The following is a 20,775-nucleotide window of genomic DNA, read 5'->3' as shown; positions in this document are numbered from 1 at the left end:
ACACACACACACACACACACACACACACAGGGGGCCATAAATCCGGCTTTAAAGTGGCGCGAGGCAGAGCACGCCGCCCGCCAGTTGGCGAGCGAAATGCGCCAAAGGCAGGGGACAAACTAGGACGTGCCAGGGTTTAATTGGAGACTTAGCCCCCCCCCGTCCGAAACATACCACCATCCGCGTCTTAATCTTTGCAATCATTGCGGCACTAAAGAGGCCGAGATCAACGGCGGACGGCGTAGTTACACAACCGCCTGCCGCCACATTCCCGCTACGCTGCCTCCGTGGAATCAATCAGTGCAGAAAATCACAGCCAATTGATCCTCTTAGCAGCTTCTGCCCAGCTCGGGCACTTTCTGTTGTGTCACATAAAACAGCAAAAGCTAGCTGATAGCACCCATACTAATTAGTCTGTATGTCAATGTGCAACACACATCTGTATGGAACGCAAAGCTAACGAGGTCCAACAAAAGTACAATGATCTGTACCACACTAACCAACCAACCAATGGAAGACACTAATAAAAATGACCAGCAGAACATCCCAAATGAATATACCATGTATCAAATGCTTAAATAAATTTGACTTGACTTGATCAATGGTGTGTCTGAAGGGGAGGGAAACGAGAAGCTCAAGTTCAGCCAGAGGGCAGCAACCAAAGACATCAAAGTGTCTATTAAGTGATTTGAAAATGAACAATTTGGATGAAAAATGACCACCAATTCCTCATCTCAACCTTTTGGAAAGTGACTTTTTAATCAAGGCCGCGAGGACAAATCATCAGCGCTGCTGGGGAACAAAAGCGTACAACAACCCGCACTCATCGAACAAAAATCCAACCTGAGTGAGAGGGAGAAGTTAACAAAGCGGTGGGATGATGACTGACAACATTAAGCATCCTCTAAAAAGCCAAAGATTTATGGCCCCGACGCCGGTGTAGTCGTGTCGTTTTACTCGGGTCCTTAATAAAGCAGGATGCTTTTATGTTCGCCGCATTCATCGTCGGCCCACGTTCACGGTCTGATTGTTAAACATGAACGGCGGCAGCAGAAGGCTCATTTACATTCCGCCCGACGCCCGCCGTTTGACTTATGATTTATTCCCGCCGTTTTGTGTCCCCTTCAACGCCGCCGCCATATTTCTCATTTAATAAGACATAAATCAGACGCAGACTCATTCAGGCCAGCGTAGATTAGCGGGAATTACGGACACTTTTACGTGTCATGCAGATCTTGAAATATATCCCATTTTAGCAGCCTGCAGAATTTTTGGCGGAAAATCAAATATCCCCCAAACCCTGTTTCACTTAGCAACGTGAAAATTCGTAGACACAGCTATCATGGATGGACCCACAAAAAGTCTCAAGAAGCCATAGTTGAAAAGACACAGGAAGTCAGCCATTTTGGTTTGAATTGAATGATTCACACTCAAACTAAAAATTACAATTTCTTTTGAGAATTTAGCCCATGGAGCAAAATTCCATTGGCAACATGAATTTTTGTGGGTATCTATCATCAGTCGACCCACAAAATAAGTCTCAAAGAGCCAGGTCAGAAAAAAAACAGGAATTTGACCATTTTGATTTGAACCTGCTGTTTTAGCCTCAATTGGCTTAGTTGCATCTAACCAATTTTTTTCTTAAAATTCAGCCCCTGAAGCCACTTTCACTTAGTAATCATATTTATCATAAATAGACCCACAAAAAAGTCTCAAGAAGCCATGATTGAAACACACAGGAAGTCTGCCATTTTGCTTTGAAGCAGCCACTTAAGGCATATTTCCAGGGGTCCTTCAAAGACAAACTTGCATCATTAATTCTTCTTTCTTGTTCTTTCCTGGCATCAAAAAGGTGTCAGTCGATCTGCAACACCAACGACTAAGCGAAAGCATCGCTGGACTGCTTCACGGCTCAGAACGACTCGCCAACTTTCCAACTATTGGCCCCTTTTAAAGACTGAAGGTCATCAAGACCTTGGAGATCTCAACAGGGATTCGGAGGAGTCTGCTTGGATGCAGCGCGAGGAAGCTTTTCATGGATTCCCCGCCACACACACGTCTACTTGCCGATAGGGAGTGGTCAATTATTTAAACTGGTCATTGGACAGTCTGGCGAGTCTCTTAAGGCCAGCGCCCTTTGACGTGGAGTCGAAGAACGAGGAGTTTGGAGGGGGCAGTGGGCATTTTTCATGCTAACAGGAGGCTCCTGGATGGCTCAACAAAGCTCAGTCAGTGGTGAATTATTTAACTGAAGGGTCAACTCGAATAAAACACGTATTTTCTGGATGGGAGTGAAGCCCCATCACGAGAAAGGAGCAAGAACAACAACAACAAAAAAAAGTACTTGTAGAAGCTGCATGTGAAGAAAAAAAATGGAAGATAATAAAAACAATTAGAATTGTGTAAGAATTTTAGTGGGGGGGAGAAAAAAAAAGATTGCCACCAAAGTGGAAAGACTGTGGTCAACAAGAATGTCAAGGACATTGCTGCAATTATCAAAATGACTTCATGAAGGGGAAAAAAAAGCATGTAGTCGTCGGCGGACTGGACGCTTGTATCACCGCCACGTGTAGGCCGCTAAAAATAAGAAGCAACGACTTACCAGAAAGACTCTATAGGCATCTTTCCTTGTCACCGAGCCCCAGCATGCGTCGGTGTCGTTGTACTTTACAGCTCCTGCGCTGCATGAATGGTTCCCGCTGAAGAAATCAACACAATATACAAATGAAGTGAAAACACTGTATTCAAACCATGTTTTTAACTCATTGAATACCACCCCTTTTCACTGGAGCAACCCGCTCAATCCCTCACATTTTACTGAATTTTGACTGATTTGCAAGGCCCACGGAATTTTCTGTTCTATGGCTATATATACATGCAACCTGTCAAAAGAAAGGTGAGACTCTCTTCTTTCAGCAGAAAAAAAAAGTTTGTTTCTATCTTTCTCCGTTCGTTGGCAATCAGCATTAGAAAACTGCTAAGTTTTATGGAAAAGGCCGATTTTCTGCAGAAATCCAGAGAAAATGAGCTTTTTGTAAAAGCATGCATTTCAAGCATCATTTCAAGTTTTACGCTTTTGTGACAGCTCAAATACCTCAATAATGTGTTCCTCCTACAAAAGAACATTACAAATACTGTTTTTGTAGCAAAATAATTTATTTGCACACAACAAAACTATTGAACTTTGAACAAAAGTGCAAATTGAAAAATGAACGAAAGTGCAGCTGTGGAGAGGATGATTTTTGGCTTCCATCCAGTTTGTCACCACATCGATTCATCCCACCACATCCAGATGCATGACCTATAAATCATAGAAATATAAAAAGTTGCAAATATATCTTGCTGCAGAGTGAGGTACAATAATTTTATTTACCTTTCTTTCCACCACCAAAGCAAGGAGTCATCTTTTGGCTTCTGGTTGAACAATCTGTAATTTATAGAAGTATGTACAATTACCACACTTATTTTTCTATTGTTGCTTTCCACTTACATTTCAACATCTCTCACACACACACACACACACACACACACATGCTCGCACACTGCTATTTACATCATTCATTCCACGTTGCTCAGCATCCAATTTGAAATGAAATGGAATATGAATTGAACACTAGTGGTTTTAGCAGAGCTGAGCGGACCAAATGTGTCCTGTTTTTTGTTTTGTTTTGTTTTTTTTTAAAACCTATGGCAACACGCAAGTCAGCACATTTACGGCGCATATTTTCATCCACATCTACGAGACGCATCAACCGTACATAAATGATAAGTGTTACTGGCAACTTTATAATATATCGGGGAATGTAGCGGTGCATAAAAGTGACTGATGAGGCATAAGTGATGAAGTTTTGAATGGGAACTTGCAAGCTAGTCAGCAGTTACCTCCTCGTTCCAGCGGCTCTGGCGAGAACTCTCAGCTGCTTTCCGTTATGTCCGAAGGCACGTATTCGTCCGACAGATCGGGATCCAAATCGCTCTCCAATTCATCGTTTTCGCCGTCGTCATTACGAGATGATTCCAGCGAATCGCTGACGTGTGCCCGGCGTCGGCCATGCGAAGCAATGCAGCCTCTTTGCCGTCATCGCTGGAAGTCGCCGGGGAGACGATTTGTGGGCAATGTGCGGCACGGGGAGGCACAAAATGCTCTACCAAGCGATGGTCCCTGACGTGGAGCATGTTCATCTTCATCAGATGAGCTCGAAACTCGGCGTGAGCTATGCGGGCCGAGTGTAGCACGCCATGTTTGCGCAGGCTGACGTTCGTTTGACGTGTGCTGCTTTCGATTACGTGACCAAAGCGTCATCTCCTTTGTTGTTTTGTTTCGAGGACGCTTTTATACCGAAAAAAACAATCATTTTTAGTTAGTTGTTTCCTTTTCTCCATCGTTGCTAGTTGCTAACGTTCCAATCCACTATCCACATACGCCCCTCCTCCACTATACGCCCTTTCTACGACTTCTGCTGCGTGATCCTCGTGGATTTTTGCACCACTGCTACCCGATGGCCATTTTTTTGCTATTTAACATTGCCGTCAAGCCTAATCCTTTGGTGAGAAGTTGCATCAGACTCTCTTGCACCCTCCCCCATGAAAAAACGTGATTGACGTATTAATACGTCATTGGGAGGGAACGGCTATGCGCTAATTGACGTATTTATACGTCAAAGGGTGTAAATGAGTTAAGTAGATGATTTGATTAAAATATTTCTTAGTGATTTTATATTCAATTTTGTCTGCTTTTACAAAATGCAATTTTGTTTGAGCTACTTCTCAAAGGCGACACACAGTATAGTTCTCATTTTGACAACATCATTGTATACATGTTGCTATCGCAGTCGAATGATGCTACAAGCTCAAATCGTCCTCTAATTGCTCTCTGACAGCCAGTGTAAAGGCTCCATTGCTTTGTTTGGAGTGTATTCATTTACACAGGGGTACTTAGCGAAATGTGTATTGCGTGTAAAGGATCATTAAATTATTTTCTTCGGTCTTTCTCTTTCGAAGGATTAAAGAAAGAAAGCACGTTCCCATCACGCCTCGAGAAACCACACAATGTGCATTTGTGCGGACGGGCCTTCTTAATAAAGCATGGTGGCAATAAAAACGGAACACCAGCGAGATTCCCGGGAGCAGCGCCGGCTGCAGGGGACCGGGGGAGGGAGGAGGGGGGTGGGGGTGTCAGACAGAGTCAGCTCGCCATTATTGTCTCCACAAACAGGAAAGACAACAGCAATGGTGTGGGAATGCGCGGGAGCCGAGGACGCCGCTGCTCGGCCCTGCCAAAACGCACGTGAGCGAACGAGCCTTCCAAAATGGAGGAGGAGAGGCTGGCGGGTCGAGGCGGGGTCCGGCTATAAAATGACTTTATATGCAGGTTTTATCCGGCAGTAAAAGACAACGAAAGCGCGGGAAAAAGTGATATAGGGGATGCTCACCAGGCCACTTCCATGAGGGAAATGGGCACGGCTGCGGCGTAGATGGCCAGGTCGCCGTACAGGTACACGATGATGCAGATGTAGAACATGTTGACACCCACTAGAAGACAACATCGCCAGAAGACATTATTGGTCATGTCATGTAGAAAATTCCTTTTGGACAGCAGACAGAATGAGTACGATGAGAGGACGTGGCACGCGTGGCTGAATAATTACTGTATATGCATATGTGAATGGCAAAATGTACATGAATGCGTAGATACAATATACAAGAGTGAATGTGAGGAGCAGCGGTAATAGCGGCGAAAAGGAGCAAAAAGAATACACAAGTAGAAATAAAGAGTCTGTGTACACTCAGGCAGCGGTCATGATTTTGATGATCAAGGGATAAAAATTGTAGGGAACGTGAGCAGCAGCGAGATTGGTCAGACCGGTTATTTTACAATATAGAAGAACTACAGCGAAAATGTTACGTTCCACACCAACACATCAAGAAGTGAAATCTGCGATATAAAAATACCCTATTTAAATACTCCCTAGGCATGTTTTTATGGCATTTATGGCACTTTTTTAGGACTTTAAACTATCATCCATCCATTTTCTGAACAGCTTTATCCTCACGAGGGTCGCCGGCGTGTTGGAGCGTATCCCAGCTGTTTTGGGGCAGTAGTGGGGTACACCCTGAACTGGTTGCAGGCCAATCGCAAGGCACAGATAGACGAATAACTATTCAAACTCCTATCTATGGACAATTTAGAGTGATCCATTAATGTATGGTAGATGCATGTTTTGGAATGTGGGAGGAAACCAGAATACCTGGAGAAAACCCACACGCGGAGAACATGCAAACTCCACATTGTGAGGCCGAGATGCTAACCAGTCGACCGCTGTGCCAAAACTATTGTACAGCGTTACAGTATCTCAAATGCTCTGTGTTTAGAGTAAATCAATCATTTTTTTCCCCACACACACAAACTTATCTGACAATATACTGTACACCCATATTCATGCCCAAAGATGTACATTTCTAAATGAACTTGGTCGTCACTCTCCGTGGGCATAAAATGCAGGATTGAAGAGGATTTGACATTATGTTTAGCAAAAATTAGTCTGACCTTGAAATACCATTTTCACTCTTCTTTCACAAATATTGTGCTGCTATCTAGTGGGTGACAGTGAAATTACACCAAATATAAACAGGGGGAAGAACATAAGAGTTTTAACCACCCTCCCCAAATAAATAAATAAATTTAAATATCTGTAAAAAACCTGGACCATGAACCTGGAACCCTCAATGAAGGGAGGTTTATTGTATTACGACCACATATTCTCCCACTCTATGCATCTGAAAAATAAAGATGCGAAAGCAAATAAAAATGAATAAGACTTGTCGGCAGCATTGCACGTGACAACTCGACATGTATGTAGTTGGTGATGAAAGCCACATATTGGAAAGTCCACGTGAATAAATCCCATAAAGAGGAGTTGTGTACAATGGGAAGCACTTGTGGACATTCTTAATCAAGCAGCGCCGGTGTGGTCGTCCTCGGCACCATCGGAGCAAACAGTTCATGGGGAAATGATGTTGGCGGACAAACAAGGCGAACGTGCGTGTTCCCCTTCTTAATATGCGCATCGTCTCATTGGCGCAAATATGAAATTGACGTAATTAACTCCCCAACGCAAGGGCAAACTTTTATTCCTCGCCATCTGCCCTCGCGTTACACCCCCCACACCACCTCCCACATCCTAGTTATCATCACACAGCAATGATCATCGGAGTAACCCCCCTCATCCATCATGCTCGCTGGGCGAGGCAAAGAACGGGGTCAACGGTCAGCTCTTTGATTACCGCAGAGGAAAGTCAAGGCGGGCCCAGTGAGGAGGAATAAAAAAAAAATGGCAGGTTTACAGCATCAAACCCTGAATGGGTTCGACAATCAAAACAACAAGTTGAGGAATTAAACAATAAAAACAAAAAATGAAACGATCACGTAAACAAACATTCATCAAGTTAACGGGCTGGAAATCCAGTCAATAGGCCCTTTCACGCTGCCAACAAAGATGGGAATTTTACTTTTCTTCTGGTGGATTGATGATTTGCATGAAATGTACTGCAATAGAAAGACAGAACCCTACGATCCGGAACCTTCTCAGCCAAGTTTGAATCAGTTGCCAAAAGCTGCCATCCTGTGTAAAAGAAAGGGTTGAAGAACTTCCAGGCTTTAAAGGTATGAACATAGACAACTCGGCGGCCTTGCAATCCAGAAACATACTTAACTCAAGATGAATATGAGTCATTATCCCCTTTCAGGTTGTCTCTTACAATAGGGATCAGTTTCTATTGCCGCCGCCGTTTGCTGTTCTGCGTGACAGGCACCGGCAAGAAACAAGCAGCCAACCAGAAATCCAGAACTTTCTCCGCTGAGTCAGAAGAGATTCCGTAGCCCCAATCACAATTAGCAAGCACCACATGCCGCACGTGGCGGAGAGTGACGTCCCGAATGGTCGCCGTCGTCCATCAGCGGAGCGCCAAATTGACTGACAGCCGCGATGACAGCCTCACGGCGGCAATTTCTCTTTTTTAATTAAGTTCTCAACTCCATTACATTCCCACTCACTGGCTACAAAAGGCGCGACACAATCAAATGCTATCAAAGCAATAATGGGAGTAAGTAAGATTTAAGAAATATGCTTGAGACCGGAGCTGTGAAAAAGTACCTCCTAGGGGGGCCACCTTCAAGACTCTGCCCAGCAGCCCTCATAGTGACCATGAAGTCCAAAGTCAAACATAAACTATCCTGTGCATTTATTTTGAAAGGTGTGCTTTCATTTTATGTGCACACGTGCGAATGCTAGTCCCAGCAACGTAGCAAGCAAGAGCTATGACTTGTGTCTGCAGTGTTGCCAACTTAGCTACTTTTGCAACCCCTTGAGCAACATTTTTTCCCAGAAACAAAAAGAGACACGTAAAAATGACAAAAGTGGTCCTAATGTTAGTAACATTCTAATTTCCATATCAATTTATTGAAACACGACATTGTAATACAAACTCAAAAGTTCTAGAGTCTCTTATTACCTTCTTTAAAAAAAACACAAAAAAACACTTATTACTTGCAGGTTACTAAATTCTACACAATTTTCCTAAAAATCGTTCAGCCCGATTGCTTGGTCACAAATGATTCATTGTAGAGTTTGTCCTCATTAACCTTCGCCTTTCGAGTTTGATGTCTCTGCTGAGAAAAGATCCTCGGGAAAGTTTGATGAAGGTACGTTTGGGAAGATTTGCAAATTAAATCTAAATGGAGCCCAGCCCGGAGGCAGCTGCCCAGCCCACCCGCATACTCACACGCACACACACATATTGTCCCTAAATACCCACAAATAGGACACTGCAGCAAGGAAACATGACGCCAGTCGACCTTGTCAACACACAAATTGATGCAGAAGGTAGAACTGTCACCACATGGCAACAGGATGTCCAAACTCCACAATTTCCTACTTAACACTTCCACTAAATGTCCTAAATATTTTTGTGCAAAAACATATTTTAGTTCATTTTTTTCTTCACTTCCTGTATGTGTCACCACGCTCATTTCCCCACGCTCCATTTCTTGTCTAATGTCCCAGTACTTTTGTTCAAAACCAAGTTTCCCTGCCTGTAACTGTTCCAATAATTTTGTCCAAAAAGTCCACATTTTCCTCCACTTCACTTTCTGTGGGTGTCCCAATACTTTTATTTGAAATACCATATTTTCTTCACTTTTTCCACTTCCCGTCTGTGTCCCAATACTTTTGTCCACAAATCCACATTTTTACTTTGTGTAGTTGTCCCAATACTTGTCCACGTTTTCCTTCAATTTTCACTTCCCTCGCTGGCCTGATACTTGAAGGTCCTACAGATTGAATTGCAATGGAAAAGCAACAATTCAGATGTAGCTTCTACTCCAGTCCTGCAGGTGGCGGTGAAGGGCATCACAAAGCAGATACCAACTTCAGCATACATCTTACTAGAGCTCCATCTACTGGATCCAGTAGGTCATTGCCCAGTATATTAATGCGATCACGAAAAAAATTGAGGTCAATTTTTTTTTATCAGCCAGACATCCAATTTAAACGTTTATTTCATTTTTTTGATTATTTTAAATCGCATTCCTCTGTCTGACATTCTTATTTGTTTCTGAAACTTGGAGAGTGTTATTGACCCCCCCACCCCCCAAAAAATTACCAAGATTGAGTTTTTGTGAGGTTTCGTAAAATGTCATTGGGAATCCCAAAATGACACGGGTGCTCGCCTTTTTTTCTGCAGGCTCTCTCATCCCGAGAAAGTGTAAATACACGCTTGTTATCGGAGGCAAGCATCTGTCGCCACGCGCGCACGCACGCATATCTACTCCCGTAATCCGTTGCAATTTCGGTTTTTGTCCGAGTCCATCTGGATTAAATCGTCACTTGCCTGACAAGCTTCTCTTCAGAGCGACTCGTTGCTGAATTGTTGTACTCCAAAATCGACTTGAAAGCTGTCATGTAAGCTATGAACATTTTACAATGTATTTGGATTGGTGAAGCAGTATGTGGCTTGTTTTCACACTCACTTATCCAAGTAACTGTCAACAACTGTACATTTGTGATTTGCATTAAGTTTGTGTTTTTTCATAACATATAATACAATAATAGTTAATTAAGTATAAAACATGAAAATACCTGATTAAAATGGATTACGTTTTAAAAATAAATGTGAATTCCTTTGAAATTAAATAAAAAGAATTTAAAAAATTAGTATGAATAATAATAATTGAATTTAAACTTTTAATATGGATGGATGGATAATTTAAAAAATGATTTATTATGATATTAAAATAAATTATTTCTCAAATGTAACATACACAATGTCACTATTTTCTTTTTTTTTAATTTGGTTAATAATTCTAATAAATACAATTAAAACTCAAAAATGAATGATTTGATTTTTAAAATAGCATACACATTTTACATAGAACATTGCATCCTTTTTTGATTTATTAAAACAATTGGAGAACTAAATAATGAAGTTGAAGTAATGCAATTAAAATATTAAAATTAATTTTATGATTAAAGTTAACTGTTTTACAAATTTTATGTTGTTTCTTTTTGTTTTTGTTTGTTTTTTTTAATGCCCTGCCCCAAACCTTCTGTTTTAAAAATTGTAACCCTTGATCACCTGAGTTGGGTCACCATCTGGACAGCATTCTATGTTTTCTCTCTTGCATGATTCCAACTACAAAGACAACTGCGGCTGTGTTTATTCCTACATATTGACCTTTTCCAATAATACGGCCTATCAAACACGTGTGCTCAGCGCGCCCCCTGCTGGCCGGAGAGCATACGTGCATGCATGTGCGTGTGAGCATGCTTGTGCGTGTGTGTGACTCCAACACACCACCAGTGTCAGAATGATGAGCTAGTTACCACCTGAGGTGTGCAGTGCTTTCCTAATGACACCTCTTGTCTTTGCAATTGCGAAGGCAAGACTCGTTTATAGAATTTCCCCATCATAATCATTAGGGTGTGGAAGGTGACCGACGGGACAGACGAAGGGACGGCGGCGGAGGCCCGCCGGCGAGAATGTTTACCTTTGTTGAAGAACATGGACGCCATCTGGCCCATCTCCACGCGCTCGGCGATGTCAAAATAGTCCACGGGACCGCCGGAACGTTCTGGGGAAGGCGGAGAAGAGAAGTATACATTATAGAAAGGATGTCACCTATTACAAATCTATTGCAATTTGAAATTCATGAGTTACTAACTTGTAATGGCTTACATTACTTCCGCGTTACTTTCAACTGTTCGTGTCCCAATATTTTCAGGAACAATTATGAGCAAAATGGCATATCGTCCCTGACTGTATACGCCCCAAAACGTTGGTGCAAACACAACCAATCAGGGAGCTGCTCGAATGATTGACATCTCTTTGGTCCAATGCTGACCAGTGTTGACCACTTACGAACGGACAAGATGGGCTTTGTCTCCGGCTCACCCCGTCCCCTTGCTACGTTGTCATCGTCCGAGTAGTCCAAGGTGGAGTCGTGGTCATGGATCTGCTGGTGAACCAACAACGCCATTGTTAATACAGAACTTATTCCTAAAAAAAAAAAAATGGTGCACGATATGAATTAGGATGACCTCGTCCTGCTCTCTCCTCTTCCATCGCAGCTGCGCGTTGGCCGCCGCCATGGCCTCGATCACAAAGGTGGTGGTCATGTAACTGGAGAGTTTTAGGACACTTCATTAGGTACACCACTTCATTAGGTCCACCACATACAAAATATGGGCTATTGCGGGCCCCTGAAAGAAAATCATGTGTGTCAACTTGCAAGATCCTAGCTACTAAAAAATGTACCGAAATGTCAAATTGTCATGTTTAATAAATGAGATTGAGATTTTGCAATAATTTTGTTGCCCTTACAAGTAATAATTTGATAATGCAATTAAACATTTTTGTGGTTTCACTGTCATAACAGCCCTCCGAGGGAAGACGTAACTCAAAAGTGGCCAGCGACAAAAATGAGTTTGAGACGCCTGCCTTAAAATGTTGAAAATGTTGGAAAAAAATGGACAAAAGTATTGGGTGAAAAATGAATAATTTGGCGAAAGGTTTTGAGATGCCAACAAGATGTGAAAATGTGGCACTTGGGCCAAAAGCGTGACACTCACCTCATGAACGCCAGGAAGGAAATAAGCGCCAAACTTAGCACCCAGCCGGCCGTGGCAAAGGCTCTGGGCATGGTGAGCGCTCCCGTTCCCACAATCAGGTTGAACATGTACACCAGACCCACCTGCATCAGATAGCCATTTCGTTACTCTTCTTGGTAAGTGCATTTGTTACAGATGATTGGTTCATGCTTTTTGTTCTTGGAGACTCAGGAAGGATTCTATCAAGTTGCAGAGAGCTTCAATCATTCAAGGCGCAGGCCCATTGAGAGGATGCTCTTCAGCACTTTAGCTTCCTCTTCACTTTCGCATTGAGCAATCGCGTCTCCAAAGAAGCGTGTGCTTCAACGTCATAAAAGGCTTTCAGACAACAGTAAAAGCAGGAAGAAAAGGAATGCTTCGAGGAAGAATACTCACAAAGGCAGAGTAGGGCTCCCCCGTGTCTGTGATTCCACCTGCCATGGTTGACGAGATCTACCTGACGACGAAAGCAAAACAAACAACAAAATTGGGAGGCGGATGACATTGGAACCTTCAATGCAAAATGGCCAACTGACAGTGGGTTGAACACAAATTCAACCCACGTAAAACGTTCCTAGACAAATTATTGTATTCAGTTATCTGATTTACTTTTTTTTCTTAATAATTTTGGCGGCTTTCAGAGTGTCTTTGCTGACCAGCAATGCTTTCACTAACAACTTAGTTACTCCTTCTTGAAGTACCTTCTTCTGTCGCAGCAATTATTTATCCCTGCATCCTTCTATCCTTCATTTAAATCTTTTTCAGCATTCTTTCCTTTCCGTCTTTCACCTCAGTCAGACCTTTTTTTCTTCCTCTTCCTGTTTTTCATTTACGTGTCTATTCTTCCTTTAATTGCCTAAATGTTCTTTTCTCGTTTCCTTCCTTGTGCCCTACCTGCTTTTAACCTCCTTCCCTTCTTTGCGCCCTACTTTGCTTTCTATCTTTCTTCTTTGAGACCTGCTTTTTATTTCGCATACTTCCACCTCAGACCTAGGTACCAACCAACTCCCTTCTTCCCCCTTCTTCGCTTCCTTTCCTCTTTCATTTTATATCCTTCCTTTCCACCTCTGACCTAGTTATTCCTCATCGTTGATTTCCATCTCCCTTCTTTTTGCATCCATTACTTTGTTTAAAAGTCCTTGCCTGCCTTTCTTCCTTTGGGACCTGTCATCTTTTTTTTTTTTTAATAAATGTAAGTTCACTGTACCTGTCGGAAAACAAAAACAAAAAAACAGTGTATTCCTGATGTGTTCAGGGAGGTCACCTGATTGATAAAGAAAGTAAACATTAGCTCACCTGTCTTGCAGTGTTTTGCTAGCTGCAGGTAGCCTCTAACAGGCTAGCACTTCGCTCCGAGCCGTCAGCCGGAACAAAAGCACACCGACCAGCTTGCAAGGTCCACGCAAAACAAGAACTCTTTCCTGAGTTGCAACATGAGCCGTTTATGTGGTCCACGGACAGTGAAAAGTCGCAAAAAGTGACACTTTCCGGACTCGCATCGCAGGTCAGCAACTAATGAAGCAGTTTTGGGTTCACAAGAAGTGATTCCGCTTTGGATTTTCAAAATAAGTGAACACCGCTCAGTTTTCCACGGTGTAGCTTTTACTTTGAATGACACGCAAAGTTGTGGCTATTACGTTCTGCGCACGTTACCCAACCACTGCCAGAAGCGTCATCAACGACATATCGTAGGATCATGTGATGACACGTTGACTTTGCACAGTGGAATTGAGAAACGATAAGAAGAAAAAAAAAAAAAGCGCCCTGTAAATATTTAACCATTACAAAATAATCATAGAAAATTATTTAAATTTTAAAAAGTACTGTCATGATAGGGCCAGGCAGTGGTGGTTGATTACAGTGCATTGCAAATGAGTAGCAGGTCTTCCTTAAATTTCTAAATTGTGCGTTCTCCACGTGTGCCCTGACATTGCCTGGTGACTAGTTTGTCCGTGTGTGTTAAGGATTAACGAGATGGATGGAATGCACTGAAAAGCAATGACACATGAATTGGAACACTTGGATTAACAACATAATACAAGTTTAATGGTAATAATCTTGTCATCCTGCCATTGTTGTAAACTTAATTAGCGTTTTGTAATTACAGAAACTCTAGAAGCATGTAAAATGCTGGAAATTTGCAAAATATGATTTATGGACCAAATAGGCTACATTTTCAAAGCAAATCATGAATCTTTAAAGTGTTTTAATCATGTGAGTTTGTCAGAGTTTAACTGAAAAAGCCAGGCGGAATCCACATGACATACATCACCACCAGGAAAATTCCAACAGTGAAAAAGTAAAAAATGAAGAAGAGAATGTCGATGATTTCTGCAATCCGTCGAAAGCGTTTAGGCCGAGGTGAATCGCGGCTGCTTGCCGCTTGCCGCTGAGCTTCGTGAATCTCCTGCAGAAAAAGTCTCAGTTGCTCGCGTTCCGACAGACGTCCGACTTGAATGGGCAAACCTTCCGCTTTCTCCTCGAGGGGATCTGAAAGGACACGGGGGCTGTTGACCTCCACCAAGGAGCTAACGTTTGCATCGCCGTTTTAGCGCAAGCCACAATGCTATCCGGCTGTGAGTGAGATTCACACTTCAAAGCTCAACTCGCCACATAGCATACCACTGCCATGCAGCTAATGTCTCGAAATTGTCAGATTCACACTCGTGCTATGTGGCTGCAAAGTCCAACGTGGCAGATTCATACTAGTGCTATGCAGCTGCCAAGTCCAAGTTGTGAGAGTCATACCATACTATAGGATGCCGTTCACCATGACACTTTAATAGTAGTGCTATGTGGCTGCAAATTCCAACTTGTCATGTTCATTATAGTGCTATGTGGTCGCTAATCACATTCATACTACAGTAGTACTTTGCAGCTCCTAGTCAAGAGTCATACTATCCATCCTTCCAACTTTCCATCCATCCATTTTCTTTATCCTCACAAGAGTAGCGGGCGTGCTGGAGCCTATCCCAACTGTCTTCGGGCAGTAGGCGGGGTACATCCTGAACCGGTTGCCAGCCAAACGCAGTGCACACATAGACAAACAAACAACTGCGCTCACATTCACACCTAGGGACAATTTAATTGTTCCAATAACCTGCCATGAATGTTTTTGGAATATGGGAGGAAACCGGAATACCCGGAGAAAAGCCACATAGGCACGGGGAGAACATGCAAACGGCACACAAAAAGGCCGGAGCCGGAATCAAGATCTGTACCTCTGCATTATAAGCCCGACGTGTTAACCAGTTGACCACTGTGCCACCCAGAGTCATACTAGCGCTAGTTCATTTTTTTTTTTTTTACATTCATTCAAGTGCCATGCAGCTGCAAAGCACAACCTGTCAGATATATACTAATCAGATTTGTGATAGTGGTAAGTGCCACACAACTGTAAAGTCCTACTTGTTAAGAATCGTACTATTGCCATGTGGCGACAAAATCCAACACGTCAGATTTGCACGAGTGCCACACGGCTGCCAATCAGAGTGCCAAACAGCCACCAGCCACTGACCTTTCTTGTCCCCTTTGTCTGAGGGAACTTCACTGTCAGACGATGTTGCCCGCTTCTTGGCAAACCTGTCATCCAGGTCGATGATGAAGCTGACCAGCATGGCCTCCAGGACACTGAGGCCCACCAGGGCGAACACGCCCGCACAGAAGTTGGCTAAAAGGTGGGAGAGGCGGCATCAGCGAGAGCGTGATGCGACGGGACGGGACGGACAGACGGGACCGCTCGCTCACCAATAATGGGCAGGTTGTCCTCGGTGGAGGGCAGCATGTCCTTGAGGATGAGCAGCAGGACGGAGATGGAGAGCAGCACGGTGACCTTGAAGCTCAACTTTTCGCCGCGGCCCTCGTCAATGAAGAAGGACGTCAGGTCCAGCACCAGCAGGTAGAAGAGCGGAACGATGAAGATGATCACGTACAGCATCGGCTTGCGTTCGATCCGCACCTATGAACGGTAACATGTAACTTAAATGGAATTGTATCTTGAACCAATCATATTTCAAATTCCTTTCTCAGGGCAAGCTTGCTGGCCAATGATGTCATCGTTTTTATGCCCTCTGATTGATAAATCTTGATGTATTTTATGAAAATGTTTTGTTTTTGTTGTTGCATGAAAATCTATTGTAAAATGGCTCCAGGTGATGTACTTGGTACATTTGCGTACCACTGTTCTGGGATTTGTCAAGTAGTGATGGTCTCTATAATTGCCAAATGCGCAATCCAGACTTGGATTAAGTCAGCCACGTCCCAAAAACTCAAACCTCACCTGGTAAATCAGTTCACTAATTTTTGGTTTTCCCTTGCCGGTCACGTTTGAGATGATTTCCAAGTGCTTCAGGCTCCATTCCCCACGAGTTACCATGGACTGCTCTGAGACGTTCGTAATAAATTCATCACCACTCAGTGTCCCGAGTCGTATGCCTTTATCTGATTCGGGATTAGGACAAGACAAATTGAAGAAGCTTCCTTCCTGACTTCCGTCGTCGTCTTTGCCTGGCGTCCACGCTTACCGTCAGTGTTCATGGCGCTGAAGGTGATGGCGCAGTTCTGCCGGTCAAAGGGGAAATTGTAAAGGTTGAGGGTGCACGTGGTTGTCAGCCGCTGACGGGCGGTCATCTGCAGCATTCCGTTGGCGTACACCGTCACGTAGTAACTGCTCTGGATGCTCCCGCTGTCGGAGGCACTGTGAGCAGAACGCAAAATTCAGGTAGTTGCCTCATTAAAGATAGGGGAGCAAAAATCTAAGCTGTCAAATAATATAAACTTGGTAGTAATCAGCCAAATTGTCTTGGAGTAGTTTGCCTTTGAAGGAAGAATCTGCCATTCACGGTATGTTAAAAAAAAAAAAAAAAGACACTTCCTGTGTCTTTCTGGGAATGGAATCTTGCGACTTTTTGTGGCTCTCCTCATGATTGTCAAGGCTACCATATTTCATGTTGTCGAGGGAATTTGGGGTCTGAATTATTAAAAACAACTTGGGGGTGTGGGAGTGGTGCTATTATCGTTAAAATGGCCGCTTCAAACCAAAATGGCAGACTTCTGTCTTTTCAGACGCTTCTTGAACATTTTTTTTGCAGTAATCTAATTGTAACATGTACTTGTTACATATTTTGATGCATTTTTATGCTTTAGAAAACATTTATGTCAGAATTTTGGAGGGCTTGAAACTGATTAGGGGGTTTACATGGAAAACGCGTCTCTACTTAAAAAAATGTTTAGTGAAGAAATGTCTTCCAGAACCAATTAATTTCATAAGCCACTGTATTTCTTTTAAAATGTTTTTGTTGTTGCATGAATATCAATTGTAATCGGCTCCAGATGATGTACTTGGTATATTTGCGTACAACTATCCTGGGATATGTCAAGTATTGATGGTTTCTACTCATGACTGACGTGTTGACCAAATTTCAGGTGACAGAGTAAAATTGGCTTTGGGGACTGAATTTTCCAGCAGCTGCTTAAATGCTGAGTTTTTACTGAGAGATGTCACTGGATTGTGTACCAAAAAATGGTGCCTGTTGGGTGTGTGTAATCATGCGGTCAAATTAAACACAATACCGCTGCTGTTTTGTGCATCCATTAGTTGTTCAAACACGCGCATGATGGGCAGTGTAAACATTTACACGGTAGTTCGAATCTGATTACACAACGTGTTCTGTAAACCCAGGAAAATGACTATTGAATTAGCTCATAACAGCACCAAATGACATAACAGTCATTATCTTGTGTTAAAGTGAACGCTTAGGGAACAAAAAAGGCTCATTGCAGCAGCCACGTGAGTGCCACCTGCTCTTACGTCATCGACAGTACCGGTAATTTAAAAAAAAAAAAATAGTTCGCCAACTCACTCCTCTTGGATGTTTATGTCGGGCGTCCACAGCATGGACCGGGGAATGGAGAAGTGGGTGATGTTGCAGAAATCAGACGGCTTCCACTTGAGGAAATCATTTTCCCAGACCTGTAAAGAAACAGACCGGGAAATATAAAATACCCAGCACACACATCAATCGTTAATATGATTTGCTACACTGAAGCGGCTTCTCACCGTTTGGATCCACACGTGACTCATGAAGGTTTGAAGCTTCTCATCCTACACATTGACAACACAGAAAATTGTTTCTATTGTTTATACTGTTTAGATTACATATTATGTCTTTTTATACAGTGTAGTTGCTATCTTATCTGAGCTGTGTGTGTTTAATGCACAGCATGTTTGCACTGAGGATTGAGAGAAAGAAATGTCATCTATGTTATACATAAAGTATATTTGACAATAAAGATGACCTTGACCTTGAAATTTAAAAAAAAAAAGAATATTTACACAGATGACTTGTGACAGAGATATTGTGTACAGTAGTAAATTTACTTATTTACACAAAATCTTTAAAATAAAAGAAGCAGGTCTTTCCATGATCAATACAGTAAAATGTGTTTTATATTACACTAGATTGTTGAGTAGATACATTTGTAATCATAACAAAATACTGGATGGAAAAAAATGCAAATACTAGGTGGAAAAATACACAGATATTATAAAATTATTGGACAAAAAAAATTACAACCCCCCCATCCAGTTTCTGTGTGAACTCCCAAAATAGAAAATACTACATTTCAGACAAAAAGATAAAATATTCTGACAGAAATTACAAAATTAGACATAAAGTTAATTAAGATAAAATATACAAATGTACCAGAAACAAATTAAAATTAACAAATAAATAAAAATACATACTTGCAGAATTAAAAATTAATAGACATTTGTTTTAAATGGTTTAAAATATTCAGAGCACGATTGTAATGTTAACCTGACAAATTGGACATGACTCAGATTGGCAGCCGCATAAGATAAGATAAACTTTATTTGTCACACACTGGGGAAATTTGCAATAGCACTAGTATAAATCTGGCAAGCTGCGGCCACATTAACGTTAGCAGCAGCATGACAAGTATGAATTTGACTGGCATCACAACGCTAGGAATAATGTCACAGTTTGGACTTTCCACCCACACAGCTCTAGTAAGAAAATACTGGACCTAGCAGTACTTTGAACCCGCATGGCACTGCATAGTACAAATGTGTCAAGTCAACTTCGAACCGTGTTTCTAAACTTGCTTTGGCTTGTTTGTCTATGTGTGCAGGCGACTGGCTGGCAACCAGTTCAGGGTGTACCTCGCCCGAAGACAGCCGGAATAGGCTCCAGCACGCCGTGACACTTGTGAGGATAAGCGGATTGAAAATGAATGAATGGATGAAAATGACTACAATAGTTGTTAGCTTGTTTCATCAGAAAGAAATTGCACGATTCTGTAATATGATGAAAAAGTACTAAACTATTAGATGAAGTCAGAAAAACACAAGGGAAAAGAAACAAATATATTCGACATACAAATATTAATATGTTGAATCAAATAAATGTGAATAAGGTTTCACAAGTGCCCCTTTAAAACCTGTTTTGGGTTTTTTTCTTGTGACTTACCACCTGCAAGATGCCAAAGAGCAGCAGGTCAATCTGCACGTTGGTAACCTGCCTCCAGTCCTTGACGGGCCTGACATTGGCCAGGAAGTCATTGACGGAGCTCAACTCCAAGTAGCTGAGCAGGTGCGAGTAGGAGCAGTTGGACGCCCAACTGCATGAGACTACAAACACAATTTTTTAAAAAACAGTAATAATAATTATAATAATAAAAATCATGCATATACCAAGAAACCTTTGAAGGAAAGCCAACTGCATCAACTTACCGGCCAGGCTAACAAGAACGACGGTTCTCCAGGTGGACATGGTTGTCTGCCTCAGCCGCTAAAACGGCGGCTTTATAAAAAAAGTATGAGGTGGGAGGCTTGCGTCAACAGCACAACAATGAGACAGTGAACGCATCGCGGCGCTCCTTTCGTCTATTCATGTATACAATGTGAACAATGGAGTCAACAGCTGCGGCAAAACGTTGGCACACGAGATAATTGTGATGTCACGCACAGGCCGAAATGACTTCAATTCAAGGACGCCTTCGTTTTAGTCCAGTTGAGTTGTATTTAACTTCCAGGCTCAAAGCGGTCGGATTTTATATTTTACGTTTCACGTTTTTAGTGATACTACAGTCATTTTTATTGAATTGCATGCAATGCAGTTTAAATGATTTACCATTTACCAGTTCATTTTCTACTTTTTCAATGCAGTGTTTATTGTTCAAACGTAGTAACAGATTGTTGTTTTTTTTTTTTGTTAGTTTATTTTTTTTGGGGGGGGGGGGTTAGGTTTTACTTGGTGTAAAAGGCTTGAGACGCACTGGTTTATCTCATCCAAAGGTTTGTTAGTTGATTTCCTGTCAAGAACAAAATATAAATCAAATTAAAACATTTATAGAATTAGAATGTTAATGTGATGTATTCATTGTTGGTGCAGGTATGTCCACTTCACTTATTAAATAATTGTTTGTTTTCCTGTAAATAAAAATAGTAGTACATATGAGTTAAAGTACCCCCACAGATTTTTTTTAATTGATCCACAAAAAAGTAGTTTGATTTAGCAACACATTTGATGTGCATACTGTATATTATTCTAGATTGACCAGAGATATAAAAAAAGGCTCAAGGATCACCCAAAACACTCGAGAAGTGATG

The 20,775-nt window shown here is 42.1% G+C and overlaps 2 protein-coding genes and 1 long non-coding RNA gene across 7 annotated transcripts in view; all 3 read right to left on the bottom strand.

Annotated features, from left to right (window-relative positions):
* Nucleotides 1-13,895, bottom strand: part of tmem104 (transmembrane protein 104) — a 26,849-nt gene extending 12,954 nt beyond the window's left edge. Inside the window, exons 1-8 of one of the 5 annotated variants that reach the window (XM_019889770.1) lie at nucleotides 13,440-13,895; nucleotides 12,540-12,600; nucleotides 12,126-12,247; nucleotides 11,595-11,676; nucleotides 11,416-11,512; nucleotides 11,045-11,128; nucleotides 5,433-5,532; nucleotides 2,603-2,699 (exon numbers count right to left, since the gene is read on the bottom strand). In XM_019889770.1, coding sequence (XP_019745329.1) covers nucleotides 2,603-2,699; nucleotides 5,433-5,532; nucleotides 11,045-11,128; nucleotides 11,416-11,512; nucleotides 11,595-11,676; nucleotides 12,126-12,247; nucleotides 12,540-12,584 — 627 coding nt within the window. In that variant the 5' untranslated portion in view covers nucleotides 12,585-12,600; nucleotides 13,440-13,895. The other 4 variants (XM_019889773.1, XM_019889774.1, XM_019889771.1 and 1 more) reach the window with 4 other exon arrangements.
* LOC109527716 (uncharacterized) lies at nucleotides 3,073-4,680 on the bottom strand. The gene is made up of 3 exons (XR_002170573.1): nucleotides 3,883-4,680; nucleotides 3,374-3,427; nucleotides 3,073-3,301 (listed from the first exon to the last, which is right to left on the bottom strand). It is a non-coding gene; the product is annotated as an uncharacterized LOC109527716 (long non-coding RNA).
* Nucleotides 13,896-14,494: 599 nt separating the features above from the next.
* On the bottom strand, nucleotides 14,495-20,503 carry LOC109527703 (5-hydroxytryptamine receptor 3A). Its single transcript, XM_019889756.1, has 10 exons — nucleotides 19,897-20,503; nucleotides 19,634-19,794; nucleotides 18,202-18,246; nucleotides 18,005-18,114; nucleotides 16,667-16,839; nucleotides 16,423-16,583; nucleotides 15,891-16,101; nucleotides 15,661-15,813; nucleotides 14,610-14,633; nucleotides 14,495-14,550 (listed from the first exon to the last, which is right to left on the bottom strand). The coding sequence occupies exons 1-10, from the start codon at nucleotides 19,934-19,936 to the stop codon at nucleotides 14,495-14,497; spliced, it is 1,134 nt and encodes a 377-aa protein (XP_019745315.1). The 5' UTR covers nucleotides 19,937-20,503.
* Nucleotides 20,504-20,775: the final 272 nt, after the last annotated feature.

Source organism: Hippocampus comes, unplaced genomic scaffold, assembly GCF_001891065.2.
Source record: "Hippocampus comes isolate QL1 unplaced genomic scaffold, H_comes_QL1_v1.1 scaffold326, whole genome shotgun sequence".
NCBI classification, from domain to species: domain Eukaryota; kingdom Metazoa; phylum Chordata; class Actinopteri; order Syngnathiformes; family Syngnathidae; genus Hippocampus; species Hippocampus comes.
This window is presented reverse-complemented; position numbering and strand designations above follow the sequence as displayed.

Excerpts from the sequence above, each read along its gene's own strand:
- LOC109527703 (XM_019889756.1), bottom strand. The coding sequence starts at position 19,936 with ATGTCCACCTGGAGAACCGTCGTTCTTGTTAGCCTGGCCG. Across the intron at positions 18,247-19,633 it reads TCTTTGGCATCTTGCAGGTG|GATGAGAAGCTTCAAACCTT; the intron begins GTAAGTCACAAG and ends GTCAATGTGTAG. Across the intron at positions 16,102-16,422 it reads TTAGTGAACTGATTTACCAG|GTGCGGATCGAACGCAAGCC; the intron begins GTGAGGTTTGAG and ends TACCGTTCATAG.